The sequence below is a fragment of the Cheilinus undulatus genome, linkage group 22 (genome assembly GCF_018320785.1).
Source record: "Cheilinus undulatus linkage group 22, ASM1832078v1, whole genome shotgun sequence".
Taxonomy (NCBI): domain Eukaryota; kingdom Metazoa; phylum Chordata; class Actinopteri; order Labriformes; family Labridae; genus Cheilinus; species Cheilinus undulatus.
In genome coordinates, this window is record NC_054886.1 from 26,178,640 (window position 1) to 26,198,474 (window position 19,835).

Consider the following 19,835-nt stretch of genomic DNA (forward strand, 5'->3'; position numbering starts at 1 on the left):
TTTTTCTAGAGTATTTACACTTCTATATTAGCGTTTGAGCAAGTCTGATATGTCCTTGCCACTTCTCTTCTGTTATATTCCCTTTTCTGTTTGAAACCTGGAAATCAAGGAATATAAAACATTCAAGACATGAACTTCATCTCTGGCTGAACATTATACATTTTTTGCATTAACTTTAAGTGCAGCATTTTTCTTCAACTCTGACAAAGTGATATTGCAAGCTTTTGTTTTGTATGCGTATCAAAAAGTCCAGTGAACATCCAAGTAATTGTAGCAGTATCCAAAGGCTTCTAAATGTCATCTCCTCACTTCCACTTTTGTGAAACTTCTTTGTAATCCCTGTGACAGATGTCTGCCCAGACTCAACAGCATGGTGGTACTTAGATTCACACATTGCTGCATTATGTGGACCTTTTTAGATCTTCTATTAAATTCCTCTCGGCCTTTTCCAGGATCTCATAGAGAGTGTCTTTTCCTCGCTTGCCTGCTGAAGTCACAACTTGAAAAATCTCTCTCATTTGCTCTTGGGATGTCTTCAAAGCTCTCACTGTGTCATACTGTTCTTGTGAGATCCACTTTTTTACTAAGAGCTTATCAAGGAGCTCTCCAGTCTTCCTCACTCTCTGTACCAGGGCAGGCCGGTAGCGGTCCACGAAATGCTGATCTGAGACAATCAACACGAAAGCAAAGATAACAAACAGCAGTGAGTACTACAAGCTGCTTTTCTCATTGCAGTGGTGCAGTGCTGTCAAAAAAATCTCCCCTTCCTGATTTTGTTTTTGTTTTTTTTTTTGTTTTTTTTTTTTTACATATTTGTCACACTTAAAAGTTTCAGGTCATCAGACAAATTTTATTGAACAAAGATAACCTGAGGGAAAGTCAAAATTCAGCTTTTAAGTGATGATTTTAATTATTAAGGGAAAAAGCATCCAAACCCCCCCAGCCCTGTGTGGAAGAGTAATTTCTGCTCTAAAACCAAGTGTACTTGAGTTTGAGGTCACAAACTGATGGCTGCACATTCTCCTTCAGGATTGTCTGTTTGAAAGCAGAATTCATGGTTCTGTCAAGCACGGCAAGTGGTCCAGGTCCTGAAGTGCCAAAGCAGCCCCAGACCATCACACTGCCACCACCATGTTTGACTTGACTGGTTTTATGCCAGATGTAATGAATAAGGTCCACTTTTGTCTCAGTGAGGTTCAAATGTGAGACGAGGGTTTGTGTTCTTTTTTGTCAGCAGTGGTTTAGGCCTCTTCCATGGATGCCGTTTTTGCCTGAGTCAAGGGAGGCCTGCAGGTCTCTAGATGTTGTTCTGGGTTCTTTCGGGACCTCCTGGATGAGTTGTTGATGCGCTCTTAGGGTCATTTTGGTAGGCCGGCCATTGTTGTGGAGGTTTACCACTGTTCCAAGTTTTCTCCATCCCAATGGCTCTCACTGGAGTTAACTAGAGCTGTAGAGCCCTAGAGATGGCTTTCTAACCCTTTCCAGACTGATAAATGCCAGTGGCTTTGTTTCTCATCTGTTCTTGAGTTTCTTAAGATGGCAGTATGTCATGTTGCCTTTTGAGATCTTTTAGCATACTTCACATTGTCAGATGGTTCTATTTAAGTGATTTCTTTATTCTGCAGCTCTGGCAGTGATCAGTAGCCTGTTGCACCAGCTATGCGTTACAAGCATCACAAGCCACACACAGTTTCTGATGGGAATCCAACCAGATGCTAGGAGTGCACGGTATATGCAGTAGATGATATAAACGGTATAAATTTGGCCTATGGTAGAGGTTTGGACTCTACCGACCAATCGCGATAACGCTTGTTAATGGCGTCACCGTATCTGCCTTAGTGTGAGTTAGCAGGCAAAAACACGTGTTTTTTCCTTTCAAAGTCTGATGGCTGTACCACAACAAAGTCAGGGTGCTGTCTCTTTCAGCCTGCCTGGGGCTTTAACCAGCTAAGTGCTGCTTTGGCTGGTCGCAGAGGCCAGCACTACAGCTCTTCCTCTTACAACGGCATAAACAACTGTTTAAAAGTCTATTTCAACTTATGACTTTCTTTGCTAAGTCCACAGTGAGTCAAAGATCCAGGCTGCGATGTTAAATGAGGTCAGAAAAGCTGCTGTAAACTAGCTGTATTCTCCGGTACGGCAGCCAAAGCTAAGCTAACTCAGTGCTAAACACAATACTTCTGTCAAGCTCTACAAAATAAAAGCCCGCAGCTGTTATTTTTCTGAAACGCTTTTATTGTGAACGCCTTCACTAGAAAACGTATTCAAGTCATCAGCAGCTTAACACACTTTATCAGGATAGATATAAAGTGTGAAACTTGGAGTGCAATTAGAAGTAAACCTAGAGAGACTTAAAAAACATTTTTTTCTGTGTTCCTATACTCAGACATAAACTGACTATGCCATTAAAGACTTGTTTTAAGGGGAGAAGGGAGTTAACAACACTTGAATTTGGATTAAAAAGCATTATCTCTTTTTAATTTTGTAATACTGTGATATAATACTGTTATCGTCAACAGCAAGAAAAATACCATGATATGATTTTTAGGCCATATTGCCCAGGCCTGAATGCTCTGATGAATGCTCTGTCTGTCATATCTTTACGGGCCAATCGGAGCAACAAAGCACATGACATCATCACTGCTACCGAGGTACCCGACTTTTATCGTTTTTGAAAAGAAAACAACTCACTGCTGTTCTTTGTTCTTCTTTTAACGAAGAAATGTCATCAAGTTATGATAAAACTGGCACTTTAGCAGCATCCACGCTAATGTCTTCTGCCATAATTGCACCGGCCTCTTGTTGCTGCTTGCTGATGTCACGACTCCGCCTGAAAGTACTGCCCCTCGATGCTGATTGGTTCTGTCCCTTTCTAACCGGGCCCAAACGGTTCAGACGGGAGCTTTGCAAGATGGATTCGCCAGTGAGAAACACGGAAACGAGCAGATTTATCTGCTTTGCAAGGTTATTCCCCTGACCTATTCGAGCAATTAAAATTTGAATTCCAAAATTTGGAATTAAAAAAACTGTCAAAATAATTAGACCATATGCACTAATGCAGCCAAAATGGTGAGCAGATAGAGAGGAAAAATTTGCTCTTTATCTAGTATTAAAATTTGATCTTGAACATTTCAGTGTGACAAAAAAAAGTGCAATCAGGAAGGGGGCAAATATTTCTATCACAGTACAGTATGTTCAGAGTCAAATACAACAAGCCAACTCTTTGATACTTGCTTGTTTTGGTAAAATGCATGTCCTTTCTTACCTTCTTCATGTGTAGACTCATTCATGTAGTCTCCTGAAGTAAAGAAAAAAAGTCACAAACCCAAGTAGTGGCTGTAATTAGTTGAATTTTGCATTTACTTAAAAAAAAAAAAAAAAAAGCAAAATACATCCTCTGTGCTGCATCATACACTTCAAAGCTCCTATAGGGAGCTTTAACTGGTTATGAGACTGACATAAGAATAATGATGTCTTTTCATGACCTACAAGATTATAGGAGACCTACAGCAACATTATCTAATATTCCTATTTTGTTATTATCAGCACCTCTGTATGCCACTAAAGAGTTACAGCATGCCATCTTTGTTTACAATATTAATATCCACAGCAAAGACTCTCAGTCAGTGATACATTTGATACATTTTTTGTGTGAAAACACAGTGAGAGTTGTCACCTTTTCTAATTGTGCAGGTCCAGACTGTATCCTCTCTGCCGTTTTTCTTTTGCTTGCTTGTGAGTGTCAGGCTGAAGTCACTTTCTGCATTCCTGATGAACACCTCAAAGAAGTTCCTCCTGTCATATTGCAGCTTCAGTTTCTGTGAAGAAAGATAGGAGGCCTTTAGACTAAGATTCATAAGTGGTTTCCTCATGATTCCCAGTTGTATTTAAAGAAAAACAACAACTTTACATCTGGATTGATTTCAGCAGTGTTCATGTTTGCTGTCAGGAGGAAATGATCCTGCATTTCAAGAGACTTGTCAGGGTTTGGTTTAGGGATTATTATTGATCCGTAGGATGTCTCCTTTCTCTCCACTGTCTGTAAATGATCAGTTGGAATTAAATAACAGAATTAAATAACTTTTTTTAATGATTTGTATCCGTCACTATTTAAAAAAAAAAAAACAACAAAAAACTAACTAACCTGTTGTACATCATGATCAGGTGGGACCAGGTAAACATGCAGTGTGAGGAACTCTTTTGTGGTCTGTCTGTATATTAATGTGTCATAGTAAACTTTCACTGGGAGGCCCAGTCTCTTCCTGATCATGACACCTCTTGGAGAGAAGTTTGGCTGGTTTAACCTCACATGGGACGATGTAACTTCAGTCACATTTTCCACATAGTATCCACAGGTATCCACATGCAGAACAACAAACTGATCTGACGGTGTAGATGTTTGATCTAAAAAAAAGGAGACAGAATCATTAAGTCACACAGAGACATGCATAGATATAAACATATATATCTCATAAACCCACAGTTTGTTTACAATAAAACATAAACAACATATCAGATGTTGAAACTGAGACATTTTACCATTTCATGAAACATATCAGTTCATTTTGAATTTAATGGCAGAACTATATCTCAAAAAAGTAGAGATGGGGCAACAAAAGGCTGGAAAAGTAAGAGGTAGTAATGAAAAACAGCCGGAGGAGCATTTTGCAACTAATCTGTTGCTTGGCAACAGGTCGGTAACATGACTGGGTACAAAAGGAGCATTTTAGAGAGGCAGAGGCTCTCAGGAGTGAAAAGGGGCAGAGGTTAATCAATCTGAGAAAAACTGTCTAAAAATCATGGAAACTTTTCAGGAAAAAAAATTCTCAACATAAAATCATGAAGACTTAGAATATCCCACAATATACAGTTCATAATATCATCAAAAGATTCAGAGAATTGAGAGGAATCTGTGTGAGCAAGGGACAAGGCAAAAAGTCAATATTGGATGCTTGTGATCTTTGGGCCCTCATGCAGCACCGCATTGAAAGCAGGAATGAGTCTGTATTGGATATCACTGCATGGACTCAGGAACACTTCTAGAAATCATTGCTTGCAACACAGTTGGCCTAGCCATCCACAAATGCAAGTTAAAGCTGGATCACACAGAGAAGAAACCATACGTGAACAGGATCCAGAAATGCAGCTGTCTTCTCTAGGCCTAAGCTCATCTAAAATTGACTGAGGCAAAATGGAAAACTGTTCTGTGGTCAGATGAAGCAAAATCTGAAATTCTCTTTGGAAGACATGGATGCTGTGTCCCGGGACTAAAGAGAAGAGGGACCATCCAGTGTGTATGGTTGCAGCCTGCATCGCTGATGGTATGGGGGTGCACTAGTCCCTACGGCATGGGCAGTTTACACATCTGGAAAGGCACATGAAGACAGCATCTCTTTCAAGGAAGGCCTGGCATATTTCAAGACTGTTGTTCAACTTGAATCCTACATCAGGCAAGAATGGGACAACAATCCTCTCCCAGAACTCCAGCAACTGGTCTCCTCAATTCTCAGAAGTTTACAGACTGTTGTTAATAGAGCGGGATGTTGCACAGTGATAAACATCGCCCTGTTCCTACTTTTTTTAGATGTGTTGATGCCATCAAATTTAAAATGAGCTAATATTTTTTCATGAAATGGTAAAATGTCCCAGGTTGTAGAGACAGGTAAGTTTAGTCTAACAACTGAGCTTTGGTTAATGAAAAAAGACCACTGGAAATAGAAACTTACAGTTGTTAGCTTAGCAAAAGCACCTTGCTCCTATGTTTGTAGTACTTATATTCTGTGGTGTGACTACATTTACTTAAGTGATAAAGTCAGAGTGCTTCTCCCTCGGCTGCAGCTCACCTATTAACATGTTAAATCCCAGTTTTGTATATGCAAAAATCAGTGAATCGAGGAGCAGGGAAAGGGGAAGTCCTGAAAGCAGGTCAAGGTTACATGTTAACAAAACAAATCAGTGAAATGTCTCTGATCTAATTTTTTGCACAATATTAAAACTCTCAAATACCAAAGCTGGGATGTTATGTAAAACATAAATATAAACAGGATACAGTGATTTGCAGGTCCTATCAAATTGAATAAGATATTTTATTTCAGCATTTCAAAGAGGCACAGTCTCTCAGAAATTCTGCAAAAAACTGTGTCTAAAAATTGTGGAACAATTTCAGAAAAATGTTCCTCAATGTAAAAATAAAAGCTGGGCAGCTTACACATCTGGAAAAGCACTATCAGTGCTGAAAAGTATATAGAAGTTTTAGCACAACATATGCTCCTATCCAGACATTGCCTCTTTCATGGAAAGCCATGCATAGTTCAGCAAGACAAAGCTAAACCTCAAAACACAGCATCACAACAGCATGGCTTCACAGTGCCTGCAGTGCAGACCTTTAACCAATAGAAAACATTTGGACTATCATAAGACAAAAATATCAGGTAAAGAAGACCCAGGACTGTTAAACAGCTAGAATCCTCCATCAGACAAGAATGGGATAACATTCCTCTCCCAAAACTCTAACACCTGTTCTCTTCACTTCTCAAACTCTTACAGACTGTTGTTAAGAGAGCGGGATGTCGCACAATGATAAACACTGCTCTGTCCCTACTGTTTTTGAGATGTGATGCTGCCATCAAATTTAAAATGAACTTATATTTTTTCATGAAATGGAAAAATGTCCCAGTTTTAACATCGGATATATTGTTTATGTTCTATTGTGAATAAAATATGGGCTTATGAGATTTGACAGTCAGTGCATTCTGTATGTTTTGAAGACAATTACTTGGCAGTGTCTTATACTGCTTACCTATCCAGTGTGGAAAGTGCATCTCCTCTATCTCCCCATCTGAGACAGTGATGTCCAGTAGTGGTCCAGCAGGCATGTAATCCATGCATTCAGGCTTTCTCATGTGTTCCTCCCATGAGCTGAACTGGAATGTGAAGGCTACTTTTTCCTTACAAACCCAGCGCAGAGCAGACACACTACATTCATAGTGACCTGCGCTCGACTCTAGGCTGAGTATTAGGAAGAAAAGAACAGGATTGGATACAGTTAAATGAAATACTGCATGAAAAGAGAGATACCTCACCCATTGTTGATGTTTTATATGTAAGGATTAATGTTAGATGAGCATTAACCTGCTCATGCCATGGTCATGAAAATAATAAAATAAAATTAATAAGAACACTCATTTATCATTTCATATGTTTTACAATCAAAATAGAAAGTTTTACAAACTGGGATATTCATTCCAATCCCACAATGTTCTTTGGGAATGTAAATGGAGCTCAGTACTCCAGTTGATAGGATGGGTCATAGATACAAAGTCGAAACCAAACAAAAAATTAGTCTGCTCAGCGCACTTTCTTTATGGATTTATCAATGAAAAGGCAATTTAATAACATGATGAAAGCCCTCATCGTTGTACTTCACTTCTCAGAAGATATGACTGCTGCAGGTTGCCGTGGTTACTCCTATCATCTAACTGCTGCTGCACATTAATTTGGAACAGTGTAAAGATTTTTGACCGGAAACACTTGAAAGTTTGATTCTAATTGGCTCTGGAATTTCCATAGCCAGTCAGAATTGAGTATTCACCAAGACCATGGTACAATGCAGTGCTGTTAAAAATGATTTGTCCCCTTTCTGATTCCTGAGTGTCTGAATAATTATTTAATCTTTTAGTGGGGGGGCTATGTCAAAAAGAATTTGCCCCCCCACATGCTGACAAGCTTTATGGAGATGCTTATTTCATTTTCCAGCAGGACTTGGCACCTGCTCACACTGCCAAAAGTACCAAAAGCTGGTTCAATGACCATGATGTTACTGTGATTGATTGGCCAGCTAACTGGCCTGACCTGAACCCCATAGAGAATCTATGGGGTATTGTCAAGAGGAAGATGAGAGACACCAGACCCAGCAATGCAGATGACCTGAAGGGCGCTATCAAAGCATTACACCTGAGCAGTGCCACAGGCTGATCGCCTCCATGCCACGCCGCACTGATGCAGTAATTCATGCAAAAGGAGGCCCGACCAAGTATTGAGTGCATAGACATGAACATACTTTTCAAAAGCCTGACATTTCTGTTTAAAACATACTTTTTTTTATTGATCTTATGTAATATTCTAACTTTCTAAGACACTGAAATTTGGGTTTTCTTATCTGCAAGCCATTATCATCCAAATTTCAAGAAGTAAAGGCTTGAAATACTTCACTCTATGTGGAATGAGTCTGTATAAATATGGGTTTCACTTTCTGAAATGAGTGATAAAAAATATTGAACTTTTTCATGGTTTTCTAATTTTTTTGAGATGTACCTGTAAGTGTGATAAATATGCAAAAACGTCAGGAATCAGAGAGTGGGCAAATACTTTCTCACAGCACTGTATGTAAATATTTTGTGGAAAGCTGTATTCCTTACCAGTAGGTTTGGGCCTCATCCACTGTTTTGATTTCAGGTCTCAGTTTAGCCCAGTCAACGTTGACCTGTTTCAGCAAGAAACGCCCTTTGTAGTATTTGCCATTATAGGATCACTTTTTCTGTTTTACACCAAACAAGAAAACATAAAACTTACCCCAACACCACAGCATGCCTCAAGTTCTCCTGTAGGCTCTTGTTGAGACACATTGGTAAACATTACTAAACGTTAGTTGTAACCATTTTATAATTTACAGAAATGTTAAAAGCAATAAGAAACAAGATAACTTTCATGACCTAGTAGCAATAAAAACCATAGAGAAGCACTTTGAAACTGAGGCTGTGGGCACTACCAGTGTAAAAAAATGGAGATTGTGGACAAAAGCCTCTGGTGGACAGTAGACCTCCCAAGAAGACACTGGAGAAATTTATTTTGCACCTCTACATTAGCCTAATTTTCCAACCATAAAAGCTGCTGTTTGTCTTTTAATGAAGGCCAAATTGTGATCATAATCAGCTCTCTTACCTTCAAAGGTGGTTCTTCTCTTTATGCTATAGGCTACAGGGCCGCTGATTGTAAATCCAACGTAAAAGGAGACTTGACCAGGTTTCCACAGGCTATCTCTCCGGTTGACATTTAACTCAATCTCTGTGCCGCCAAAAGTTGCATACAGCTTGTATTTTCGGACAACTCCCTCAACTCTGAGAAGGCGCTCTTGGACGTTGGGATCTTTAAAAATTTTCTCAGATCTCCAGTTAGTGTTTGGGTTTTGTAGTACATCCTGCATCCACAATGTCTCAAGGACTCTTCTGTGGACATGTCTGCTCAGACTTTTGCCTTTTCCAATGAAAAAGAGAGGGCGAAGGTACCTTGATTGAAACAGTGTCTGATATTCTCGTTCATAGGAGTGCTTTAACTTCCTGATTAACTGCTGGAGGTCAGAAACAGGCTCGTCTTCATCATCTGTGGGCCAGCAAATGAGCAAAGCCAACATGTGAAACTCGGGGGCATCTGTTGAGCCTAGCGGCATTTGTTTTCTAAATGTGCTTTGGTAGTCAGAGATTGATGTCGTGTCTTTAACATTTGCCAGCATGATATTAGTGAAGATGTAATTGACCAGTGCATTTCTAGTGGTATCTTCCCTCAGACATAGTTCTTCCCACCACAAAGCAATGTTTTTGAGCGCTGACTCACTCCAGCCTCTCTCAAGAAAGGAGAGCACTCCTGCCGAATGGGCAGCAAGGTTTTCTTTAAGCTTCTGGATGGTTTTGTCCGATTTTCCTTTGTGTTTGGGTTCTGAGTCTCCAACATACTTTCTGTAGCATTCTGAAGTCACTCTGGGAATGTAAAGTGCATAATTTTTCTTGATGATGGGATCAGAGTAGGTTGAGAAGGTGCTAAAAAATTCAAACTTATTCTCAACCTTGTCTCTGAGGCTGTTAATGAACTCACTGTATCTGAAGAGCTTATTGTCTCCAAGCAATTCCAAGACTGAGCCCAGGGCCACAGTCTTTGTGAGAACTCCTCTCCAGGTGTCGCTCAGGTTGACAAGTAGATCGTACAGAATGTTGCATACCTGCAGAAAACCAAACATCCCTCTGGTGTTTAGATCCCATGAAACTTTAGTCGTGCCATCTTCTTTTGTGTGTTTCTCATGTTCACCATAAGCAAGTTGTTCTTCCTTTTCGAATGCTTCAATGGCCTTCTTTGCGAGTTGCAAGATTTCTCTTGGTGTGGCTTTGGAGTCCATGTTTCTTAGATGGTTTTTGTGTACTTGACCTAGCGTATCTGCAATGAAAGATTTGTCGGGATCTCTTTCTATTGCTGTTTTTGCCCACATTTCAGCTCTGTTGTAATCCTGTATTTCTCGGTAGTAAAAACGTGCAAGTGCTTGAGGAAACATTGAATTCACAACAAATTTGTTTGATGCAACTTTTAAAACAGATGCACTCATATTCTTATCCTCCATCTCTTCGATGTCTAAGATCAGCCTAGAGAACAGTTCAAGGTCCTCATCTTCTCTTTTCTTCCCTGGGTCGTTTTTTTTTTCTTTTTCTTTTTTCACTTCTCTTTTGGTTAGCATGTCTTTGATAAACCCAAGCAAACATGGACGAACCTCACCTGTGCACAAACAGGTCAAGAGGTTTCTTGCTGTGTCACTTCTGGTCACACCTGCCTCAGCTAGTAGTTTAATACAGTGCGATGCTATCAAAGGGTGAGCCATGCAGACTCTTTCTTCAGACTTTTCATCTTGTTGGAAGGTGATGATGAGATCACTAAAGGGCTCTATTTGGTCCTCCAGTGAAAGGACTCCATGGATCATGTCTTTATGATTGAGGAAGTGTAGGCACTCAGACTTCAAGAGATATGAGCCTGGCACATACGCATTCAACAAGGACAGGAAGGCAACAAGCTGGGTCTTTGGTGATTTTTTTTCTCTTTTTATTGTTTTGAATGCAGAGCATGCCTCATGGATGTATGCCTGAGAAGCGTTCGTTTCCATTACGTTAAAGCCATGGAACTGGTTGCACCTATCACCATATCTTTTGTGAAGCTCCTCGTTCTTCTTGTTCAGTTGTTTTTTCTCCTTCTCTGAGAGTTCTCTCTGGAGAATGACATACCTTGTCTTGCTCCATGCATCTTTTGGTTTCCCTGCATGTGAATGCTCCTTTTTGTTGGTGACATGCTCAAGTTCTCTCGCACAGTTCAGTATGATCAACACGGGCATGTGAATGTCTATCTGCTGCTCAGCAATCTCTTCCATAATTCTGTCCTGCAGATTGTTCAAAATGAGCTCATCACTCATCAGAAGTAATACTGTGTTTTGACTGCCATGACTGCCAGCTGTGAAAAGGTGGACCACCTCCTTCACAATATTAGTGATGTCTAATGTTGGGCTTGTTAAAGCAGCACATCTAAAGGTCTTCCGCAGGTCCCACAACACCTGCATTGCGAGTGTGGTTCCCCCACACCCTTGCTCATGGAACAGCTTGATTGTCGATGTTCCAGGGCCTTTTCTTTTTTTATTAATTTGTTCTTTAAGTCTGTCGTATCCATCTCGTTTGATTAAAGATGTTCCAATGCCACCAGATTTTGCCTTCTCACTGATGTAAAAGTTTAACCACGTAGGTGGTGCTCCTCTGTAAAAGTTTTCCTCTGTCTGCTCAACAGTTTTTGGGTTTATGACATCTCCTTCAAACTGATTAGCAAAGACAACATCCAGAAATGAATACGAATCTCTGAATTTATGTCCCACATATATTTGTCCACTCTCAGCAGTGGACAAGGCTGGTGTCTGGGTCATGTTCAGATAGTCAGTGACCTGAGTACCTGAGTGTAAAAATGTTGAAGAGAAACAGGTTAACTTGAGCTGAATTCACACTGAAGGCCAAAGACACCTGAATTTTGTTTATCTATTTATTCATTCATTTTTTTGACTCAAATCTATCTCATGAAAGTACACAGCAACAACTGGAGTGTTAATAATCCATTGTTTAACATTTCAGAGTTGATTTTAACTCCCAAAGGTTATTTATAACACAGCCTCTTGTTGCTGCTTGCTTATGTCATGACACCGGAAAGTACTGCCCCTCATTGCTGATTGGTCCTGTCACTTTCAAAGCAGGCCCAAACGGTTCAGATGGGAGCTTTGCAAGATGGATTCGCCAGTGAGAAACAAGGAAATGGGCGTATCCATCTGCTTTGTAAGGTTACATCAGTCACATACGTATGTGGAAACGAGGTGTAAGGGTTAGGATGCCAAAGTTTAAAGTAATTTTATATATTTTGTGATAAAAATATAAAGTTTTACTGAATCAACAATTCCATTTCCCTAGCAGCGCCTGAGGGCTTGACTAATAACTGGAATAACTGGAAAAATGAAAAAAAAAAACACGTAGGCTACTCCACAAACTCACTCGACAGGTTTATCAATAAAAAGGTATGAAGATGAGGGAGACGGAGCATCATCTTTGATCAGACTATAAACCTGTAAGTTAAAATGGACAGTAGAGGTGGGCGGTACACCGACATTAATACCGTCCCCGGTAAAATTTTTGCCACGAATGGGTTTCTGCACCTCCGTCATCACTGGTTCAAATGCCTATGTTGTGCTGTGATGCACACGTGAGGCATATCCGCTCCCACAGCTGGCAGAGTGAGTGATTTGTGACGTACAGCTCAGGCTGAGTCTAGTCAATTGCACGTTTAGCTCTAGTATTACGTGTAGCCAGGTAACTAACCGAATGTCACCCACTCTTGCCATTGAAAATAAGCCCGGTTAGCAGGCAAAAACACGTGTTTGACTGCTGTACTGCAACAAAGTCAGTGTGCTGTCTCTGTCTGCCTGCCTGGGGCTTTAAGACAAGCCAAGTGCTTCTTTGGCTGGTCACAGTTTGTCGAGAGCCCAGCACTGCAGCTCTTCATCTTTCAACGGCTTAAACAACAGTTTAAAGGTCTATTTTAACTTATGACTTTCTTTTCTAAGTCCACAGTGAGTAAAAGATCCAGGCTGCGATGTTAAATGAGCTCGGAAAAGCTGCTGTAAACTAGCTGCAAAAACTCTCCGGTACGGCAGCCAAAGCTAAGCTAACTCAATGCTAAACACAAGACTTCTGCCAAGCCCTTCACAATAAAAGTCTGCAGCTGTTATTTTTCTGAAACACTTTTATTGTGAAGGAAACATGCCCATTTCATTAGCAGCTTAACACACCTCATCAGATTAGAGATGAAATGCGAAACTTGGAGATTCAAGGCTGTAGTAGTTCAATTTGTGTAAAAAATATCATCAGATATGTTAGTTGTAACAAGACTGAGCGAGCAAGGCATTGTTGTTATTATATGTGCTATGAAATTTTGCTGTCATACTACAAATTAAAGTTTCTGTAAAAGTGTGAGAGGTTTTAGGAAGAGATTTACTACTGGTGAATGAGGCCCACTGTTCATTTTTCTAAAGATTCTCACCACTTTTTCATCAAAATAATGTAACTGTACTTTCGCTTTCAATACTAAAGTAAAGTTAGAATCAAAAGTGCTTTTGATACAGGAGTTTAACAACCACAACATGCTTTAAGGCTTTTACTTATGTATTTCAGAACAGATGACTCACCTCTATGTAATTCAACTCAAATATGGCTTTAGGTACTTTATTCACCACAAACTGCGACATTTGCATAAACTAAAATCTAAATAGAGTTTTTCTGAAAGCGCAAATGAGGAAATACTTTCTCCACAATGTATCCAAAATGTTTCTCCTATAAACAAGATCTTATGTTTCTCTTACCTTTCTTTTGAATGATGCATCTCCTCTGATGAGTAGGGCTGTGTTCGATGTCGGTGGATTTGGCTGTATAAAAACTGAGACATGACGGACGCAACAGGAAAAAGCACCACACCCAAGTAGGTGGTTCAACTATGTTGAAACAGAAGCATACAGTACACAACAAACACTGAAGAAATTCCAAATAGACAATATTATCGTTGCTTATTTCTGAGGGTAATAATGACATAAAGACATGGAAACAATTCAACAGGATTGTAAACCAGGTGTAAGCAAAAGTAAATCATGATGATGCAGCATGGTAGCAAACGTGCCATAGCAGGCATAATGTTACAAGCCCATGACTTGTCCTACCTGTTTGGTAAACAGATTCCAACATGTTTAAGTAACACTGATTTTTTTCCAGGTGAAAAATCTGATAAGCTGATGTCAGGTAAAGATGTAGGAAAGCCGCCCAAGGTTATTATAGTTGTCTAAATATCTAAAACTAAAATTCAAAAATCTTTTTAGTTAACTGAAACTAAATAAAAACTAAGCTTTACCAAAAAATAAATAAATAAAAAATAAAACTGTATAGTGCACTTACAAAACTAACTAAAATAAAAACAATAATGGAGACAAAATATGCTTAGTTTTAGTCTTTGGCACAACCAGACTGACTGGCACTGAAACCCAAGTCTTTGGAGAGTAAAATTGCCTGATCTGATTGGTTAAGACTTCACACAGTGGTAGTTTTATGTCTAGAGTTGTATTCAAACATCATTAAGTAAATAAAATGATAAACGAAGAGTCGCCTGTTTTAATATGTTTTTAAAAATGTTTTACACTCAGTCCTGACATCTATTTGTAAATAACTAAAACTAACACTAAAACTAATAAAAGCCAAACTGAAATCGAACACAGAAAGTGAAAATGAAATAAAAACAGAAAGTAATGAAAAATCCAAAACTATTATAACCTTGGTGCTGCCTTGTGATGTCAAGAATCGTATTGGAAGACCCAAGTTTCATTGCATTTTACTTCTTCTAAAAAAATTTATTTCCATCAATTTTTTCAGCATGTATCGACTGTAAATTTTTGCCATCTGTACTAAACCTACACCCACTTTTCTTTGTTCATTCTCAGTTATTTTTACTTCATAGTATGTCTTAAGGACTCGTTTCTTTCTTTGTTCATCCTTATTAGGGCTGTCAATAGATCGCATTTTTAATTGGGATTACTCTCACAATTTCATAGATAACTAACAATAATCACAAATTAATCACACTTTTTTTAAAAATCTGTTCTGAATGTGCCGCACAGGAATATTTCTCAAGATTTTTGCAACCTTGTCAACACAAGTGGACAAAAATGCTTTCCTTATGCAAATGTTTGTTACTGAATGCTCCAAAAATCAGAGCATAACATTGTAAACTCAAGCCCAACAAGGACAACAGATGACTGACCTTAAAGAGGGGGTATTATGCCTTTTTTTTCAAAGCTTTACACCATCTCTCTGATACTCATGTAGTAGCTTCACAAGGGTTACAGCTCAAAAAACTCATGTTTCTCACACTGGCGTCCTGAAAAAACCCTTATTTTAACCTTCATCTGAAATGCTTTGTTTTCGCTGCTGTCTCGAAGGATAGAGAAGGACGTATCTGTTTGGTAAGTGTTTAATTACTGTGTTACTTTGATAATGGTGGACTTATCCCTCGCTGCATTTAGTGGTGTATTTATTCATGTCTGTTCATTTTGTGGGGGCGGTCTGCTCCGCTTTGCCGGCAGCACGGACGAACCAGTCAGGAAGATTCAATTGTGATGACCTCATCAGTTTGCTCCATCGAAATCTCGTCTTGGGAGGATCTCGGAGAGATTCCCAATGAACCGTTTTCATCAGTTTATGCTCTAATTCCAAGATTACTGCCACATATGTTTATCTTGCGTTTTGAAAGTTTGCATACGTGAAGTATGGACACCCAACATTGTGACTTTATATTTCTGTTTTAAAAATTGGAAAAGTATAATACCCCCTCTTTAATGTAACATTACTGAATAACACCACAATGTAGAGTCCAACTTAAGACTTCTAGAAGTTAACTCCTCTGTTGTTCTCAGCAGCTTATCACAGAATCACAGATCTCATCATCACACATGGACATAAAGTACACGGTAAATTTAGTTTTAAATAAATAAGAGATCATTCCTGGACCCCTCACACTTAAAGCAGATCATTTCAACCTCACATGGGGGAAATAAAATGTCTCATAGAAACATCCCTGAACACCAAGAGGACTCACAACAGGATTATACCAAAGACAGACTAAATACAGTTCAGGAATTAAACTACAGATCACCGTCAGAAGTCAAGTCTCCACTGAGAGCTCAGCAGTGGCACAGACACATCTAATGGTGTTTTCACTGTTCTGACTGACTACCTGTGGTCAGAGCTACTCGAGTAGCTGCAGAAAAAACAAGTTATTAAAAAATGTCTGCTATTATTTATTGGCTTTTTTTTTGTTTTTTACAAATAAAAAAGCCTAAATGTAAAATAAATGCTTACAGTAAGAAGTAACTGTCATCAGTCCAGTAGACTTACTGGAATGATGTCAATAAACACATTTGAAGCTGCTTTTCAAAACTCATGAACACACAAAAATAAAAAAAAAAGTCAGATTTCAGGACTATTATTTAAAATTGAGGACTTTGAAGGTGTAGTAGTAGGTGTAGGACTTAACCATCTCTTCATTCTTCAGATCATAGAAGAGCTGCAGATTTAATCTCAAACATTTTTTTCTTCATAAAGAAAGGGGACCCACAGTCTAACAATGCTTTAAGCTTATATTATGATACTCTACAGAGCTCATTCACTGCTTCAACCAGGGGTGTAGAATTGGGTAGAGACGCTACGGACACGTCCCTATAAATAATATGTCCCTACCGCATGGTCCCTTCAGCGATGGTTATTGATATAAACACACAAACAGTTGGGTAGAAGAATAGGCCACTGACTGTGACTGTATGTTGCAGCTATTGGTAGGCAGGCTAAACAAAAAAAAATCGTCATTTCCACGCAGCCTATCACATCCTGACTTGTGCGCAATAGCATCATGTCAGTGAACGCCCCACCAATCACAGATAATCAAGCGCTATTTTCAAAGTAGAAACTAGCAGTGAGAGTTAACTTCAGCTAACAAAATGGACAAACGGACATTTTTGAAGGCAAAAGGTAAAAACAGCTGTGACTCAGGAGTCATCAGCAGCAGTCGCGACGCTGAAACAACAGCTGATGCACCTGCATGCCGACAGTGAGTTACCTCACCTGTACAGACAGCTGAGAGCTGAGATGAAGAGGTAGCAACATCCGCTAGCAGGCCGCTATCACTGGGTACCTGAATTATGACTAACGGGACAGACCTGAGAGGAACAGGCAGCGGTTCATCCATGTCACGGTGTCACATCTTGCTATATTAAGGTAAGACCATGTTTTAATTATAAATTTGGCCGCCGTGCCTTAACACTAGCTCTTTATTTTTCGCTTCCCGTAATTATGTTTGGATGCATTTATAGCTTTATTATGAGATAAAAACAAGCCGTCAGTAGATCATTCAGTGACACCTGAAGTGTGTGAATTCTGTCATGTGAGCTGTCCCACAGCTACTAACGTGGGTGTGTGTGCTGTGAACTGTGGAGGCAGTCTACGTCATTTAGTTGTGTGTGTTTGTGGGTCCATTTGCGTGTGTGTTGGCGCAGAGTGTGTCCGTAGTATTGAATCCAAACAGAGGAAATGTGTTGGTTGACACATAATCTCATCCTGTCCTGAGCACAGCAGCTGATTTTAGGGTTATTTCTGAAGAGAGTTAGAAGTTCTGACTGAAGTTAAACCCTGTGCACCAGCTGGACTTAAGCTGCTCTTATGACATGGTGTAACATTTTATGCCAGGGATGAGCTGGCGCAAGTTTAAAACATCTTAAGTAACTATAGTAAGAGTGGAAAACGCACAGCAATGTTCATAAAACGTGACACCTACATGCAGCATACACCTGTCCTCTGAATTTTCCATCTACTGGCTTTTTATTACTTATAAGTGGTGAAATTTCTCTTGTAACTCTAACTGCTCTTCTCTTTGCTGTTCTTAAAGCTGTCCGGTGTTTTTAGGGGCAGTTTTCTGGCTGCATGTGGTTAATCTGAGTTATGCTGCAGTACTTGCAGCATTAGTCTCTCTCTGCACCTGTTTGTAGGTGCACTCTTGTCCTAGAGGTGTCATTCATGCCCGGCGCCACTGATCATACTCGACCATTTATCAACATGTATGACATTATATTAGATATAATGTGCAATAATGTCATATCAGGAGAATACAGAGTAGTGAGGCAGTTGAAGTGATGAAAGGTGGAGAGACTGAGGAAGCTCAGGTGAGGTCTTAAACTGATTAGTGAAATATGTATTAGCCCATTAATACTTTTAAACATAATTTTAACATGAGAATTTTGAATTTTAACTAGAACACCCCACCAGTGTTCTGCACATTTATATGGTGAAATGCTACTCCATAGTGACACATAAGTGGATTTTTTCCTGTTTAGTTTTAAAATGAGCCACCTTTGTGCTCAGGAGCTGCACCTTGACAGCTCATAATCATTATGCTTTGATTAAAGACTCAAGCCATTTTGTTCAAGAGGAAGAGGGAGAAGTGGTTTTTCTGGGTGGTTTGCCCACATCTTAAGATCATAAAACATATACATACAGATATTATACATGTCTTTATATAGGTATGCACAGCACTATTTTTCCAAGAAACATTTGAAAAAAGAATAAAGAGTAGACCCCACTGCCACACTCATACTAAAACTACTACTTAAGATATTGATGAGTGTATGAACATATTTATTTTAACAATTATAAACACTTTGAACATGGCAGCAGAAGCATACATGACATAAACAATGGCAAGTCAGAACTCTAGTCAGATCAGGGCCGGTCCTAGCCATTTTGGTGCCCTAGGTAAACTTACAATTTGGTGATTTGATAAGAACAGTGAAAAAACCTTATTTTTCAAGGGCAGTGCTTGAGTGAACATAATATTATAATAAATATTTGAATATCACTATCTATATCAGTATCGGCTAAAATTAATCTATAAATATTGGCATATTGGTTATCAGCAAAATATCCAATACCAAGCATCCCTAATTAAAACAACTCCACAAACAATGGAGATTGAAACAACCTCATCAGGAATGACTTAATGCTTCTTTGTTTTTTCATAAATTTGCCTGTGTGCAAATATGATTAATCTTCACACACTTATCTGCCCATTCTTGATTAAAGCTGCAGTTTAAACTGCTGTCTTTTGCCTTCAGGCGTTTTAGGAGTGCAGTTATCTTGCTTGGGGATTTTACCTATCGCTACACAGCATATTAGCATCAAACCCAGTGATGGACAATTTAACCGCCACAGAAATATTCAGCTAAAAATATCTAAATTGTCTACTTGTGGCAGGCTGCAGTTGGGGACTGATATCGCTGTTCGAGGTGAAAAATTAGGTACTTCTTTAAGATTAAAATGTTAAAATAAAAAATATGTTGATTAGACCAAATCTTTTTTTTCTAAAATTTCTGGTATAGTCTATTTGAGAGTTTGGCCCCCAAAGTGCCCATCAAGCTGTATAGTGTGTGAACAACTAAAGCCGCATATGGGATGCCTCCCAATCAGAGGAGTTCTGGATTTTCACTAGTGTTTTTTTTAATTTGGTTTTCACTTTTAATTCCAATTTTAAGTTTAGTTGTGGTTAAGCCACGTCGGTGTCTACCTGCAGCCACAGTGACGGAAAACAAGTCCATCACTGCTCCTTGTCTCATTTCACTCTCAAACTCTCAGACGCCTCAGTGGACAAGTCAAAACTCATCTGCATCTTGTGGTATTAAACACTCACCTAGTTACTGTTCTCTTATTTCTTCTTTTAATTGATAACAATTTTTTTTTGTTATTAGGTTAATGTTAACATCTTTAAATCTACCTATATAAGCAGGTCTGTATCAGGAAAACAATGCAAAATAATGAAACTTTAAAATGCAATACAAAGGATGCCTGTAAAATTTGAGGCGTTTGACAGCCCTTGTAGTAACTGAAGACTTGGAATCCAAGCAACTACTGATGCCT

The 19,835-nt window shown here is 39.1% G+C and overlaps 1 protein-coding gene across 1 annotated transcript; it reads right to left on the reverse strand.

Annotated features, from left to right (window-relative positions):
• Positions 1-369: 369 nt before the first annotated feature.
• LOC121504742 (NACHT, LRR and PYD domains-containing protein 1-like) lies at positions 370-4,303 on the reverse strand. The gene is made up of 5 exons (XM_041779792.1): positions 4,145-4,303; positions 3,911-4,039; positions 3,677-3,818; positions 3,266-3,298; positions 370-664 (listed from the first exon to the last, which is right to left on the reverse strand). Exons 1-5 carry the CDS (start codon positions 4,268-4,270, stop codon positions 402-404), a joined length of 693 nt encoding a protein of 230 aa, XP_041635726.1. The 5' UTR covers positions 4,271-4,303; the 3' UTR covers positions 370-401.
• Positions 4,304-19,835: the final 15,532 nt, after the last annotated feature.

Bases quoted from the DNA above. Each gene is read 5' to 3' on its own strand.
- LOC121504742 (XM_041779792.1), bottom strand. From the start codon at position 4,270: ATGATCAGGAAGAGACTGGGCCTCCCAGTGAAAGTTTACTATGACACA. The intron at 3,819-3,910 runs GTAAAGTTGTTG...CTTTCTTCACAG, and splicing joins CTGCTGAAATCAATCCAGAT to AAACTGAAGCTGCAATATGA. The intron at 3,299-3,676 runs GTGACAACTCTC...TCTTTACTTCAG, and splicing joins GACCTGCACAATTAGAAAAG to GAGACTACATGAATGAGTCT.